This window comes from Patiria miniata, unplaced genomic scaffold (assembly GCF_015706575.1).
Source record: "Patiria miniata isolate m_02_andy unplaced genomic scaffold, ASM1570657v1 HiC_scaffold_25, whole genome shotgun sequence".
Taxonomy (NCBI): Eukaryota; Metazoa; Echinodermata; class Asteroidea; order Valvatida; family Asterinidae; genus Patiria; species Patiria miniata.
The window spans coordinates 9,566,859-9,583,425 of record NW_024037064.1 but is presented as its reverse complement, the minus strand read 5'-3'; the positions used below and the strand labels follow the sequence as shown (position 1 = coordinate 9,583,425).

Genomic DNA, 16,567 nt, shown 5'->3' with positions numbered 1-16,567 from the left:
TTAACTATTATCATTTTTTTTTTTAAACGTGCTCCATCCGCTGCAAATTTTCAGTGGAGCATCTTTGTCCTCGATGACTTTGGGACTTTGCATGCAAATCGCCTTGCTGTTAACAGGTAGGTACCTTGTATAATCTGTAATGGAAAACAAAGAAAACAAAGGCTTGGGACATATCAATTTGTCCTTGTTAAAATCATTTAAACAGGATGTTGTACTGACGTACCGTTCCCTTCTTCATCGACTTTTTGCATTTTAGCTTTTTATGTTTCTTCGATGTACTTGTGGTTTGCTTAATTATATTTTGCTTGTAATATATTCTGAATTGTACCCTGTTATTGATTTTGCTCGCATCGGTGGGCCAGCCGGGGGAGGGGGGGGGGGGGGAATCAGCCCAAAGTACCTCCGGCCCTTCAATGAACATCATTTTTAAAGGATGTAAAGGATCGAGCCTTATAATTTGGGGATTGGACGCTTTATCCGGAAAGTAATAAGCATTTTTAGATGTCTTAAAATCCCCAGCCGCAACTAATGCTAGAAAACAAACAGGACATCTGTAAGCAAAGCTTTTATAGCCGTTATACATTGTACATGATATTTAATTTATTGCCGCACCAGTCTCGTCCAATATTTATCGGAAAAGATGCACCGTACTGTTATGTGCATTAACAGATAATATAGAATTTTCCAAGTCATTTTCTATCAAAAAGGAAAACTCAAACCTTTCCTCATGAAACCCATTGGGATCGACATACACTCAGGCGCTCTTTACTTATTCAATGTGGATAATAGTTGACTAAACTAATATGGAAATTTTGAATGCATTTGGGTCTTTCATCCATTCCTTTAAAATTGAGCAAATCCCAGCGGGAAGGTATCATTAAATTCAAAATAACATTAGGACAACAAATGTCGAGTTCAATTTTAGCGTGAATCACCACCCCCCCCCCCACCCCCGGAAAAAAAAGGCTGACGAATGCAATCCAGAGTGAATGTTAAGCCAGATTTTTCTTTGATTTAATGAATCAGCTTCAAAGTATTATTTTGTTACCGGTGGTATATACCCTCATTTTTGGTTAAAATGACTAGAAGCTTTGCATGGCGGATGATGAATTAGAAAGTTGGCATGCAGGTAATAACACCATGTCAAAAGAAATAACTGGTTCTTTGCAGAACCACACTTCTTCCAAGATTTCTTTCCACATGGTGTACCCTCAAACTTCTAATTTATTCATTTTTGTTCTTTACTTAAATATCACTGTATTACACTTTATACTATTGACCTTGGTTTACTGGATCAGAGTTCAAAATAAATGTCTACTGAACTGAATTGAAGCCTTTGCATACACGAACCGGAAGAGTTTGGGCATAAGGAAAGACAGTATTTGAAGATTCAAAGTTCAGAGTAATGTGCTTTGAGTTTCTAGTTCGTTTTTCTTTCCGAGAAAAAAACATCAACAACAATGGAAACAAATAGATGAGACAATACATGTAAATACATCAATTTTCCTTTCAGTGTAACTTCAGGTATACATCAATAGTGTCATTGTTTCTCAGAGTTGAACATTTCTATTGTTATGTTTCATCAAAATAATGACAAATAACTAGAAAGGCATGTCATGAATTACACACAACAGAAACAAATGATATAGGTCTCATCAACCCACACGTGTTGATTATAGGATCTTTCACGCATTTCAGTATTAAGGCCCCCTTTACACAGGGCTGTGACCTTTTCACCACCTCATGAGCGACCAAACAAATGGTCAGGACGCTCAATGGTCGCCTAATCCCTGAAAATCCTGTTTCTATGTAACTGCTCCAGCGATCCTTGTGCCTCCCTTGAACTAAAAACCCTGCAATTTTCGGGCATTTTCATGTTGAGCTACGAGCGACCTGTGCGTCCACTGAACCACTTCTCTGCCTCCCCTGTGCTTCCCCTGTGCAACCTACGGCCATGGTGGCTCAAGGGTTGCCGTGGTCGCCGAATGGAGGCACAGCGGTCGCCACAGTCATCGTTCAATGAACGCTATTCAGCGGGCAAAGGAGGCACAAGCATCGCCCAGATTGACGGTAAAATTTGCAACAGAACGGATGTATTACGTGGTGACCATTGGCCGAGCATTTTGCATCCATTCTGCAACCACGGCAATGCTTGTGCCTCCTGCCTCATTTGAGCCACTTTTAAGCAACCAACCTCCTCGCAACCTTTGTGCGACTGTTATGAACATGTTCAAAAATTTACATCCTGTGTACCACCTTCGAACGACCATGGCAACCATTCGGCCTCCTTTGAGCCTCCAACGGCGACCTGGCCAGTTTTATGGTCACCCAAGTACCAGGGAGGCCGAAAGGTCGCAGCCCTGTGTAAAAGGGAATCTAGTACATATTCTCGACCATTTTACTCGCTTTAAATGTGAAAGGATTACATTAACTTTATGCATCATTGGGCAGCAGCTTTGCACAACATGCACATTGTACATGTATATCATAGTTGGCTCAATCCTTTCGTTATATTGAAGGAGACCTGGTAAGTGTGCAATGATCACATGGATTTGTCAATGTACTGTACATGTACATGCCCTCATTACACAAAACTGCATGTTATACAAGTGCGATGTTAATGCACCAACTTTTTTTTTAAAATTCATTAACGTTGCTTATTTATTGCACCCTCCAGCACTTGCTTCAATTAAAGGAGCTGTGTTTACATGCACTTCAACAATTACACTTCACAGGGAGGATAACTAAATCTGTATTCTGCCAAATCATTCAAAAGAGTAAAGGTAATTAAAATTCCTCTATCAAGGGAATTTAGCGAAGCTATTTGCGCAAACTTGTTGATGAACGAAGTGTATACCTTACTGGATATGTACCAATTCATTTCTAAATGGCACTCACAAAATAAACGGGGCACACAAAGGAAATGAAATAGTTCCAAACCGTTAACTGAAGACACATGTACATATGTACTTGGCCCAATCAGTTCAGTGGAATAATTCTTGAAATCTCTAGGTCTTCCACATGGCTTTGCCTGCCTATCACAAGCTGTTTGGTCATGGAAGTTCTGTTTCTTAGACGATTGTCAACTACAAATTCCATTGTACAACTGTCTTGGAGGTTTGTATTAGCCGTATGCTCTTCTTCATAAGGAAGTAGTTCAGAGTCTGAGTTGTTCCGATCACTTGCTATTGGCAGACTCTCAAGATCATCATCATCATCCTCATCAAACGTAAAATCATCATCACTGAGTGTTGGTACTTGATCAGTTTCTCCAACAGGTTCAGGCTGATGATGTGACTGGGGCAAGTGAACAGCACCTCTGTCCTGACTGCGTGTTCTCTCTTCAAAGGTTTGAATGTTGTGTTTGTTAACGTTCAAACCATCCGGAATGGCTTCTCCTGCTTGTTTCAAGCTTTCCTGCCCACTTGACAGATCAAGGGCACTGTCGGTGAAGCTCTGATGAGGCTGACTATCTGGCAAATGGCTGTATAACGCTCCCCTTGGATTAATCCTCAAGGAATTTAAGGACTCGTCAGATTTGATTGTGGAGGATTTTGACATCTTATCATCTAGATTGTTGGCAACTTGTTCGTTTTGTGATGCTGTTTCTAGTACATTTGTGAGAGTTTCGTCAGTCTGATCATCAGTGGGGGTAGATTTCACTTTTGATTTGTGGTGAACTGAGTCATCTACAGCAATGTTCCCTTCCTTATTGAATCTTAACATTGAGGTCAATCCATCCACGGTTTTCTTGATCTTGATTCCAGTAGGTGACTGAGAGCTGTCACCAGCGTCTGTTCTGAGATCATTAAACTCATTTACTGGATACAACTCCTCTGTGTTGGGATTTTGTTGTGTCAGCACCGCATCAGTAAGCTGGTCATCTGATTGCAAAACTCCCAGATCTAAGTCGGTGCTCTTGGAGTGAATTCTCAATGTGTGGGATCTAAGGTTGCCCCTATCTGCAAACGTTTTCCCACAAGCATGGCACACATAGGGTTTTTCATTTGTGTGAGTTCGCTCGTGAGTTCGCAGCGTGCTTCCCTGCTTGAAAGCTTTAGGGCATGCACCACACTTAAAAGGTTTCTCGTTCGTGTGGATGAGCTCATGGCTTCTTAGATTTCCTCTGGCAGAGAAGGCCCTGCCACAGACTTTGCAGATGTGGGCTTTCTCCTTAGTGTGGGTGCGGATGTGTGATTTCAGGGTTCCACTCTGAGTGAAGGCCCTGTTGCAAACTTTGCATACGTAGGGCCTCTTATTTAAGTGGATGCGTTCGTGGACACAAAGGGTGCTGCGCTGGGTAAAACCCCGGCCGCAGTCCTTGCAGACGTACAAAATGTCAGTGGAGTGGGTTCCCATGTGAGCCTTGAGGTGGCTGCTCTGAGTAAAAGCTTTGCCACACTCCTTGCAGATATACGGACGCTCGTTGGTGTGGGTACGCTCATGGCTGATGAGATTCCCGCTGGAGGCAAATGGCTTGCTGCAGTGTCTGCAGATATAGGGCTTCTCATTGGTGTGAAGTCGCTCGTGCTTCTTGAGGCTGCTCAGGTTGATGAAACTCTTGCCGCACTCCCCGCAGACGTTTGGATTCTCCTGGCTGTGGATCCGCTCATGGCGACGGAGGTTGGCGACATCAGCAAACGCTCTATTGCACTTACCGCACACATGGGGTTTCAAGTTTGTGTGAATGACCTTATGCCTGTTCAGGTGGCTGCCCTGCCGGAAGCGCTTCCCACAAACCTCACAGCCGTAAGGCTTATCGTTGATATGAATCCTCTCGTGGCTGATGAGGGTGCCGCTGGCAGCGAAGGCCTTCCCGCAGTGCTTGCAGACAAAAGGCTTCTGCTTGGTGTGAACCCGCAGGTGGGTCTTGAGGTAGGCAGCAGCAGCGAAGGACTTGTCGCAGTAGTTGCAGGCGTAGATTTTCCCGTCTGTATGTAGCTTGGTGTGCTTCTTCAGGCTGCTGTGGTTCTGGAACAGCTTCTGGCAAAACTGGCACTCATAGGTCTTGGCCACATTGTGGATGCGTTGGTGTTCCTGCAGGTCATCCAGATTGGTAAAAGCGCGTGTGCACATGTCACAGATGATGATGGACTGACTGGGCTGGCTGTCAGCTGCGACCTGGTTCATCTTTGGCCCCATGAGTTGACCCATCCTCTGAAGCATCAACTCCTTCGCGCATTCTATCATCTGACCTTCCACCCCTGTCCTATTGACCTCAGTTTGATTTGATTGGTTGATGTGTGTTGCTGTATTAACACTATCTCCATTTGAGGATCGAATCTGGGTTTCACCATTCTCTGTTTGTATGTCCATGCAGTTGGACTCATCAGGACAGGAGTCCAGTACAGAAAGTGGGTTGGTGCTTGGTTCCTGCTGACTGTTGCTGGTGGCAGGTTTGTGTGGAGTTTCATGGGCAAATTCTTTGGTTTCAGTGGGCATGCCGATCTGCATCTCCAAATTGATTCCATGTCTGTATTTAAGATGCCCCACAAGAAACCCAACACTACTGAAGATGTAGGAGCAAAAGGGGCAGGGCTGGTGTTCACTGTCTGCAAAATAAGACAACACATGAGTTTAATATTGTGTATTAAAATTTAAAGTCCAATTTATGCGACATTATTTCCTGTCCTTGTTTTTAATGAGATTTTAAATTTGCCATTGACATAATAATCATTATAAATGACATCAAACTGCTTTCATTTTTGGTACATGCAATTGCATCACATTATCACCATGAACATTTTTTGCGAAAAACTGCATTACAAAAAATATGAGATAAAAAAACAATATCTTGTAACGTTCTTTCATGAAGGGAGTTGCACTTTCTGCAGAGATGAAACTGGCCTTGGCAAAAAAAACCTGAAATTGGACCTAAGATAGGAGCTGCCACAGCATTGCGCAGCATCAACGTGGGACCCAGTGAATTTTTTTCCATGTCATAGGTCAGTATTTTACACATTTTTTCCAGCCAGAAAAGGATCTGATCAGCGTTGGTCTAGGTGTTTTACACTGGTGCAAATTTTTTCGTGCCGTTTTCATCGACTTTTCATTGGCTTTTTTTGGAAATTATAATGCAAAAAAAAAAAATGGACAAATCTTTAAATAATTATTTTTGTGGGATCGTTAAAAAATCTTCAATTGAAATTTCATTGAAAAAGTAAAAAAAATATGATTTCAAATTAAAATCTGAAAAGTTTCTTCTCTGTTTCTGTCTGTAAGCTTTGTATGTTGTTATCTTACAGTAACAAATAGGTAAAAAGTAGAAAGCCACAAAATGAGAACAGCAAGAGAGAAACTTGACAGAGTCAGCCACACATTTTTTTGCCATTGTAGCCGCATCCTGCAATATGCTCCATTTTGCAAAGCGGATTTTGGGATTTTCAGGGAGTACAATATAATGCAGTTTGACATGTGCTGCGTTCAGAAATTTACCTGCAATAGCAGAGGCTTGCTCTAGCTGTCTGGCTATGGTTCTGTGGACGTCAGCAATGCCTATCGTGTTGACTGGCGGCGCTTCAGGATGATCACCAGAGGGCAATATTGCTTGTGACTCCTGACCCTTGACCCCTTCTAATTCCAGCTGTCTTGGTGGACCAGTGGGTGACACTCTATCATTGGATGATGTACTTGAGAGGGTTGCGGGAAACTCTGTTGAGTCTGGAGTAAAAAAAAATAATAATATATTAACAAAGAGATGAACAAAAAATTTCAAGAAAAGTCCATTTTCCACGGAAGTACTGCCAAACTTTCATAGTGCACTTACACGTATGTTGATTATGAACACGAATGCTAGTCAAATTTATTTGTTTAAATTCAACTCAATCCATTTCATGACAATGTATGTATATCCACAGGAATTCATAACTACCCTTATGATAGTTTTGGTACATGTACATGTACATGTACATGTACATATGTACATGTTCATCGAGTCTGGGAGATCCACTAGAGCTGTCCATTTTTGAAAAGAAACCATGATTCGATTACTCAAAACAACGCTTGACTGAATATTCGGGTATTCGAAAGTGCCAGCTGCAACTGCATGAAGTGGCGGTAAAAGCCTGCACGAAGAGCGGGCCAGTTAAAAGTTGCTTGTGGCAAGCGATATAGTCGATCACATGATTGTTTTGTAGTAAGTATTTTATTACTATTTAAAGGCTTTAACCTCCTAAAAGGATGTGAACGATGAGCAGCATCACCAAAAAAGTTACCAAGACGGTTGACAAAAAGTGACACCTGACAATAAAGCGCCGCAACTTCATGATAAAATAACATCACATCTGTATGTGTACATGTATATTTGAGTAGTTTGTTTTGTTTTTTATAATTCAAATCGGCGAAAGCTACATGTATTCCAATATTCGGTTATTGATCGAGTATTCAAGTATTTGGTATATTTGGGACAGCCTTCGGTCCACTATGACTGGCTAGGAACTAGTTCATGTAAACAGGGATGCAGTTGAGTCCACTCACAAATCCAGTCACAAGTACATCACAAGTCTTAAGTCACAAGTAAAGTGGATGAACAGAAACAAAGGAATGCCTTTTTTCGAAGCTCATTTTAGTAGCTTGTGAGTTGAATTGGGACTGGAGGACTTGTGATTGTATTGCAGGGACTTGAACTTGAAGGTTTGTGTCATGGACTCAATTACATACCTGACAGTAATTACCACATGTATTGAGCCAGTAACAAGCCGTCATAACTTAATTTAGGCATCAGCCTGGGGGTTTGGTCAGTATCAAATCGGGGCCGTATAAATGATTATAATGAGCATGCGCAAGGTATACCGCCCCTAGAGTGGTAACAAGCATTTTGATGGACATTTTGAAAAAAGGGTGATAACACCCAAAAAGCTGCCACTGTTGCAATGCTATCAAATATTTTCCAATTCCGAAGGTGTATACCTTGCCAAAAATCATTATTCCCCTCATTTGAAACCAGTGGCGAAAATTTTGGACCGAGGCTGATGGTCTAATTACATCCAGTCTCTATTTTGAAAAAAAGCTATTCAAATAAGCGGTAACAGTACACCTCTTTTGTCATGGTTCATTCCTTGTTAATTGTGAACTGAATTGTGATTTGACTTGTGATTTGATTTGGGATTGTCTTGTGATTATAATTGTGATGTGACAACTAAGGCTCGGTTATAATCATGCTTGCTATGGGTCCAGTAGTTTCCTGATGCACAGAAATACTGACCAACGGACGAAGCATGCTTGGCTCAAAGTCGTATGTATGTGTGAGGTATAATGAGCACAGTTAAACAATGAGCAAGTTTGGAGGACCATTAGTCGCCTAGTGGTTGATTTGCGACATCACAAATACCTTCACTCACAGCATTGCGCGAATGCCTTTAGTCAAATGATGGTCAAAAGCCTTGGCTCCCCCGGCCTGTTGCACTTCATGATGGGCGCAGAAATAGACCCGTCCAGTAAGCCCCGCCCAATGTGCGCACGTGGGCAATTATCACATGCTCCTCTCCAATGCCACACTGCACGTTTCAGCCATGCACATAATACGTGCGTGCACGCATGTCAGACTTTTATGCATGGGTGTCGCACATAAATCACGGCTGTGATTGGTCAGAACACCATGGGGGGGGGGGGGGGCTTACTGTATCAGTCTATTGGTAACCAATTGTGTGGAGTACCGTGGCCTAGAGCATTGAATTCGTGGTCTGCGGGTAATTCTGCAGGTTGTGGGTTCGAGTCCAGCCTGTGGCTATGGTGTGTGTGTGCCATTCAATTGAAATTAGTTGAACTATGGTCAACTATACACCAGTCCGGGCACAACATCATTTCTATCACGAAGGCCCCTTCAATGGCGAAAGTATTGCGCTAGCTTTTGTTCAGATAATCCATTATGGGGCAGTAGCTTTGCACAATATAGTTTACGCAATAGTTTCTCGATTAAAGGGGGCCTCATCATGCTTGAAATGACAGTGATCATCAAGCATGGATTCTATAATTCAGAAAGAACTTGACTTTTGAATGACCTACCACGGTTTGGGTTTACAGTAAGAGCGCTCTGTGTTGTCACAACCAAGTTGTCCGTGGGGCGATACTGGACTGGACGATTCTTCTTTCTCCTATGTCTTTGGGGGTCTGCACCTGATGTTGAGGATGATGACTCTGCCTCATTCGCAAGCACACCTGGATTTAAGGATTGAAGGAGACATTAAAAATGGACTTGAATTTGACCACTCGCTATTAAAGGGACACTAGGTCTTGGAACAGCCCAATTTTGCTAAATAACGTGCTTTGAATGAGATCATGTTAATCGGAAAGAACATTTATAACCAGGATATCCATACAACTATCCTTTAAAAACTGGGTGTTTTGGGGTTATTCCAGTATTATGCGTGCGAGAAGGAATTTCGGGGTCCACTTTTGCAACCCCATAAATTCGAGCCGTTTGGATGCTAGTTGTGATTTCATTCGTACGTGTAAGTGTTTGCCTTTTGCGGACGTTGAAGAAACCATTTTTTTTTTTACATTGGTGATAGGTCACCGCTGTTCCCTGAGATACACATACATGTATCGTACACAGTATGAGAACGACACAAAAAACGTATTCATACTCCGTCGTGTCCGATGTAAACAACCGTTTTTTTTTTCTTTTCTCGGGAACGGTAAGACATTAGGTTGTTTTCCTTTCAACCACATGTTTGAAATAAAGTAAACATCCAAAACATGACATTTTCAGGGATTTCAGGACCTATAGTGCCTCTATAAATACAAACCTTGGGTCTGACTAGGGTTGAATATATGCTGCAAACACAGTAAGTTTGTGGTCACGTTACTTACAGTTAATGATCTCACTCTCTCAGTTACCAGTTAGTGGGGGCATATTCGACCCGAGGAAGAGTCTGACGGATCAGTACATCGCAAAAATCTTGCGTCTGACTTAGCCCTACTCCATGGCCAAGCACTGCTGTTAACTAACTGATAGCGCTCACATTTGTCTACTCCAGTGCAGTCCTTCTGATTTGAGGCGTGCGATCGCACCCCCATGCCATCGGACACCTAAAAGCTTCCCAAGAAGTGCCAATAATCGCACGCCTGAATCCCTCTGTACCACACACCTCGGCATACATTTACGGCATGATTATACTTCTGTGAGCTCTTGAAATGGAATCAAGATGAACATTATAAAGAAAGGACCAGATTGTTTACTACCAGTTTGGACCACAGAATCACACACCTAGAACAATCGCACACCTAGAAAATCACACGCCTAGGAAAATAACACGCCTAGACAAATCACACGCCTAGAAATCCAGGTGTGTCTTTTTCTACACACCTGTGGTTTTTAAATCAGGAGGACAGAGTGCATGACCATGAATGCAATATTAGGGATAGGTCCAACTATGATTGACTCTAGACTGCACACATAGCAAGTACATGATCTTGTCACAACTTCCTAATAGCCCTATTCTATGGCCATGCACTGCTGATATTGCCCACATTTGTTAGGCCTACAGCACAGAGTATATACTCCAGTGCGTGGCCATAAATGTAATATTACGGCTAGGTCAAACTATGATTGACGCTAGACTGCAAACTAAGCAAGTGCATGACCCTGTCCTACATGTACATGTCCAATGTAGTTAAGACCTCACCTTCCTCATTTACATTAGGTAGTGCCAGTTTTCCGTACATGTATGTGGTCGAATGCTCCCCCTTTTACCCTAGCCAGTCGTCAAATATGACTAGTGCAAAAATATAGAATATTATGAATGACAAACCTGCACCCAACAGAATTTTGTGCTTTGTCTCCAAGCCCCCTGGCCCCATCTTCTCATACTGGCTGACGTCCAACAGCGGCTCTGCAGTCAAAGCAGGCTTGCCGGCTGTTGCCATGGTAATATGCAAAGTTCATGCAAATCTTGACGAGACAAGCGTCTAGTACACGTACACGTATTGTGCCATTTCTCAGTCACCTGATAATAAGAAAAAAACCCAAATAATAAAATTCATAACAAAGGTGAACACATTTGAAGCACAACCTGTAGGATGATAGGCCTAAGTGCTGGAACTATTGCGTTGCAAAATGTATACATACGTCTGGCAATGGATGCTCTTTTTTCCCCCTTCTTTTTAAAATATTTTTCCCAGTAAGCTTCAAGCTAGAGCTATGAATCGGAAAAAGAAATAATCTGTAATTAAATGTTGGCGTCAATTTAAAACAATAAAAGAATATAAATATCTTGGGATTAAAAACAAAATCTAATGTTGTCAGTTGGGAATTGAACCTTCATGACCATGCTGGCAGGTGTTGCACAAACCATGGTGGTAAATACCTTTGATAATGTACATGTAGGCCTACTCGTATACACGTCAGGGCACTGTACAATCTATCCGGCTTATTAATATCATTGAAAGCCGGCTATTCTCTAGCCGGCTAAAAACATGTTAAAGGCTATACATGCATGACATGTCATGCATGTACATGTTCGTGTACACAATACAGAGTCTATTTTATTTTTTTATGTTTTAAATCAAATTGTAGGCCTACTTTTGTTTGAAGAAGATTTTATTTTCTTCTCCTCCGTAGCTTTGGACAAATATTGGAATTTGGATGATCATTATTAATAAAAGGGAAAAGAAGTTTCCATTAATCCATTGATTCTAGTCTGGTTCCAAGAGCCAAAGATTCCGGCGTTGAATATTGTCAGGTCAGGGAACCAGACGGTCGACTACTGTAGCAATACTCAATAGCCACTGCGTACTTCTAGAATTACAAACATGACAAACTACATGTAGAAGGCTTCTCTCCGTCAGCTGATGGAGAGAAGCCAAGTTCTAATTCTAGAAGTAGCCACTGCGTAAATATACTACTACTAGGCCTACATGCATGACATGTAAATTGCCGCTAGTTACTGACATGACTGAGTCTCAGCATACAGCAGGAACAGACAGTCATGACTCAGTCGAAAAAACAAAACAAAAAAAAGAACACCCACGAACATACAATGTATGAAAATGACCCAATATCCAGAACACGAACTATTGATGAGGTTGTTATTTTATGGGCAATATCTTACCTAGTAGTACGGTTCATGTCCAAATAACATCGAATTTCCGTCTCAAACCTAGTACGTCAGACCAGACAAACAGACAGGAAGTGTTTGTTGACGTTTGTACTAGCTGAATGACGACTGTCTGTGCAATAGCGCCCTCTCTTGTTCATTACAGTACAGGTCACGGCATGAAGGTAGCAGACCAGTAAATAAACTTCCATAGACCCCAATGGTAAATGCTCACACTTCAGAAATTCGGGAAAAATACTCACAACTCTCCAAGGTGTTCGAGACACACATCATATTACAGCTTTTTTCATCATCTTTCATTGTCTTTGGTTAACTGATGACTTTTAGGAGAAATTTCCATCCGAAGATGATCACCCCTGAAAATAGTCCGGAAGCCCATCGCCATGTTTAAAAACGATGCCTATACACTCCATTGCAAAATAAAGCGCTTTAAGGGCCCCAATTTCATCCAAATTGAACGGAACTACAAGCTCACAGTCCTGTGCACGGCTTCCACCCATATTTTTTTTTACAAACAAGTTCATGGCCCACAGCATGCTTAAATACATGTTTAGCGTCGCACGCGCACGTCCTGCCTTTAAAAAAAAAAGGATAGGCCTTTTTTAACCTTCAAAATGGCCACCCGATCGCGACCGGGCTATTTTTCAAGATGACCGCCATTTTTTAATTTGTTTTTTAAATGGCCGCCATTAGACTCGGGAAAAGACATATGGGCTAGATACAACAGACAAAGAGGCCAAAATGATGTCATTTAGTTCCCTTACTATCTTTTAACCAAGTATGTTTTCAACAATATTTTTCGGATGGCTGCAAATAATGGACCAAAGCTTAAAGACCGCTTGGAGTCTGGGTGCTGATCAGCACCCAGACGTCAATGCACGCGGTCTTCAAGCGGTCTTAAACAGAGTGATTTAAACCTCCAAAGCACACATTTATACCCTTATCAAATAAAACTGGTAATGCATATGAAAAATAGTATTATTAATTAAACAGATAAGAATTTACAATTGTGAAGAAAAGGAAAACAAACAAAAACCAGAAAAAAATTGCTCCTCTGAAAAAAAAGTTTGAAAACAAAAAGATAGGGCCTAAGAATGTAAAACTAAATAGCTTATTATTGTCAAAAAAAATCCGCAAACTGATATGCTCATTGACTTATTTAAAAAGGTAAACTTGGTAAAAAAAAACACATAGCAAACAGTTTTTATCTGATAAGATTAGAATTGTAGAGATGAATGTTAAAGTTAAGAATAGATAACGTCATCGATCTATGAGCTGTATATGAAACCACATATCCTGAGTTAGAAATCAAATCGAAAACCAGTGGTTTAATTTGTCCAAAGCTGGAGTTTTCATGAGTTACATCTCTGGGAAAACCATAATGCCTTTGTCCAGAAACGCCTCAATGAAATCCGGAAAACCTCATGCTATACAATTGGAGCAAATATTTGACTATATTCCAAAGGTCGACGGTGTTCATATGTTAATACGAATTCAGACTCAAAAAGAGATGTAAACACTCAAGGGGAAAAATAGTTTTGTCACAACTTAAAAAAAACCCATCTGCTTCACCTGCTATGTTGAAGATGCCAGCTCAACACGAGTCAATGTTTTCTTCCAGAAATATCAAACTAATATATATTTGTAGTAAATGCTTTTAAAAACTTGATCGCGGTATTGAAAGCTTTTATAAAAAAACCCAAATTGAAAACAAAGCCGAGCTTTGAAAAGAAACCATCATGTTTATTTTTTAGCCCGGTGGCGGCTTTCAGACCTACATTATAGACACCATGGGTCGGAGAATTGTCAGGAATAGGAACCGGACTATACTTGTCGTTGCCAAGAACTATGTATGTGACGTCATATCATAATTATAGCGACGTCAGGTGGTATATTTTGACCAATCAGAACAACGTTAGACCACACCCAAACGGCTGTGTACACGAATAGCAAGAGCCATCTAGATAAAGCAGCGAGATATAATAGCAGTGAGCGCTTGCGTCTGTGCTCAGTACACCAGAATACTTCTTGGAAACATTCGTTTTCTGTTAAAATGTATTCCAAAGGGGGGGGGGGGGACATATCTTGATCAGAAGTAATACGAGAGCGAAGCCCTCACGGCGTGGGGTTCAGGGCCCGCTGACGGGCCCCTCAAAATTTCGGATTCTAGATGCTCTGTGGTGCGATCTGATGCAATTTTTGACCATTTTAACAAATTTAAAAGATCATCATTTGAATATCACTTTAGAGTTTGGAGTCATTGAATCAGCTATCCAGAGATATAGCATCAAATATAGGCTAAATGCCTTATTCGGGGACGAAAAAAAGTAGGGGAGGGACGGACCAAAAGATATAGTCCCAACTTTAAAAGTGGGGTGGGGGTGGGATGAGGGGAGGGGTTGACATGGCCCCCCGTCCCCCATCGATTGACGCCCATGATGTCAGCTAAATTACTGGCAATGGACACCCTACTGCTGTGACGTCATCAACCTGAGCTTAGGTGTCATTAATATATATTCACCTATACGCTCGTGATGTTTTTTGTTATATTTTTGAAAAATGTTCACTTTATCGTTAAACTGTAATTAACCAGTTTAAACTAAATTATTCATTATGCACCTTTCATGACATCATCAGACCGAAAGTAACATGTTTAACATGTTTAGGTAGACTTATCAGTTCCCAACGACTGTTGCTTCTAAATAAGGGAGCGTCTCAAAAGTGGGAACGGGAACGTTCCGTTGGACCGTTCCATCGGACCGTTCCAGCGTTCCGTTGGAACGGTCTGTGTTCCTGTCGGAACGGCGAGCGTACCGTTGGACCGTTCCACCGTTCCAGTGGAACGGTCCTTTGAACCGTTCCGCTGGGCACATGTGCCCGTCAGAACGTTCCGCTGGGAACGCGAACGGTCCAGATGGGATATCTGTAATTGGGTATCATGCGCCCATCTTAAAATATTTTCTTTCAGTATATTTATTTTCAGTAACCGCAAGATTCGCGCGCGACTGCAACTGGAGCCCTTTTCAGTCATTTTCGTGGGAAGGACATACATGTACGCGCGCGTGAACAGTACATGTACAGGCATTTACACTGCGCGTCCCAGCTGTATACGTAGCATGTCGGACATGTACGTAGGTATACCATATGTAGACAAACACGTACACGCGCACACCCACACAAAAGATGCATGATAACCGATGTTGACGACTACCAGGTCGCTTAGTTGGAAACCGTCATATCTGCATTTCGGTGAGTATATTTCCTCTAGCAGACCGTTCCGGCGGACCGTTTCGATTGAACTTTCCGCCGGGCACATATGCCAGGAAAAGGATGGAACGGTCAGACAGAACGGTCCAACGGAACGACAGCTGTGCCCAGCGGAACGCCCGGCGTTCCATTGGATCGTTCCAACGGCCAGTGTGCCCAACGGAACGTTCCGACCGTTCCGACTTTTGAGACGCTCCCTAAGATTGAAATTTCATACTTTTTCTGCTTTTTTTTTTGCATATCAGAACTGAACGAGACCAAATCAAAACAAATAGTTCCACGCCCTAGTTATCACCCTGTGCTTGCCACAAAAATAAACGCCATACGTCTTGGTAATGTTTTACCCCAGACACCGCATACACAATTAAACACTACTTTTAACCACAGCCAGGCACCAGACTATTCCTATGAATTATTAAGCAAGTTTTGTTTTTAGCATGCAAAGATGAAGCTTCAAAATGTTTCATAGCTTCAAGATGCAGCTAGTCCAATAATGAGGTGAACAGGTACATTACAAACAGTTCAGTCGCATCTTAGACGACCACGCGCGTGTACTTGTAGTGGCATGAACACGACGCGCTCTACTCCATAGCGATTCTACACAAAGCAAAGAAAAAGACGGCCTCACGGCCGTTTCCAATACTTTCAGATTAATGCACACCGAGTTTAAACTAGAAGATATATTACTTAAACATTCTGGAGGCAAAGTTTTACAAAATGAATAACTAAACATCCGTACCTGGTACATTTCCCTACTTGACTAACAGCAGAATGAGCAACGGAGATTTGCACGCAATTGACAGTGACGGTGACCGGCGGGCTACCGCAGTGTGCGTACTGCACTGAAAGTTCCAGGATTCATGACGCGCCGTTACTTCGAGTAATAAATGCACACTTGGCACTGTAAAGAGGATTTTGTAAGCTTCATTTTGATCCGTCATTCAATGCAGTTGGTAAAACTAATACCCCGTACCAAGGACCAAACAAATTTGTTTACTCAACAGTCCTTTGGCCGCCACAAAATACGGCGAACATCATTTTGCTACACCACTGTGTTGTTACAAAGTAACAACTCAACGCGCGCGCGCCCGCGCGATCAGGCTATGGTAGACTTGTACTGACACACACGGCGTATACACACATGCAAGGGATAAACGCAATTGCTGCGACAAAAACCGTTCCACACGCACTTCACGTCATCAGTAACTGACTTAATAAAGTTTAACACTGCTGTTCATGTTGCG

The 16,567-nt window shown here is 42.0% G+C and overlaps 1 protein-coding gene across 2 annotated transcripts; it reads right to left on the bottom strand.

The window, feature by feature from the left end:
* Nucleotides 1–986: 986 nt before the first annotated feature.
* Nucleotides 987–12,204, bottom strand: LOC119733159 (zinc finger protein 41-like). 2 transcript variants are annotated; one of them, XM_038206735.1, is made up of 5 exons: nucleotides 12,051–12,204; nucleotides 10,752–10,946; nucleotides 9,004–9,156; nucleotides 6,436–6,660; nucleotides 987–5,552 (listed from the first exon to the last, which is right to left on the bottom strand). In XM_038206735.1, exons 2-5 carry the CDS (start codon nucleotides 10,864–10,866, stop codon nucleotides 2,980–2,982), a joined length of 3,066 nt encoding a protein of 1,021 aa, XP_038062663.1. In that variant the 5' UTR covers nucleotides 10,867–10,946; nucleotides 12,051–12,204; the 3' UTR covers nucleotides 987–2,979. The 2 variants fall into 2 exon arrangements, with proteins under 2 accessions (XP_038062663.1, XP_038062664.1); XM_038206736.1 differs by lacking the exon at nucleotides 12,051–12,204 and adding an exon at nucleotides 11,891–11,981.
* Nucleotides 12,205–16,567: the final 4,363 nt, after the last annotated feature.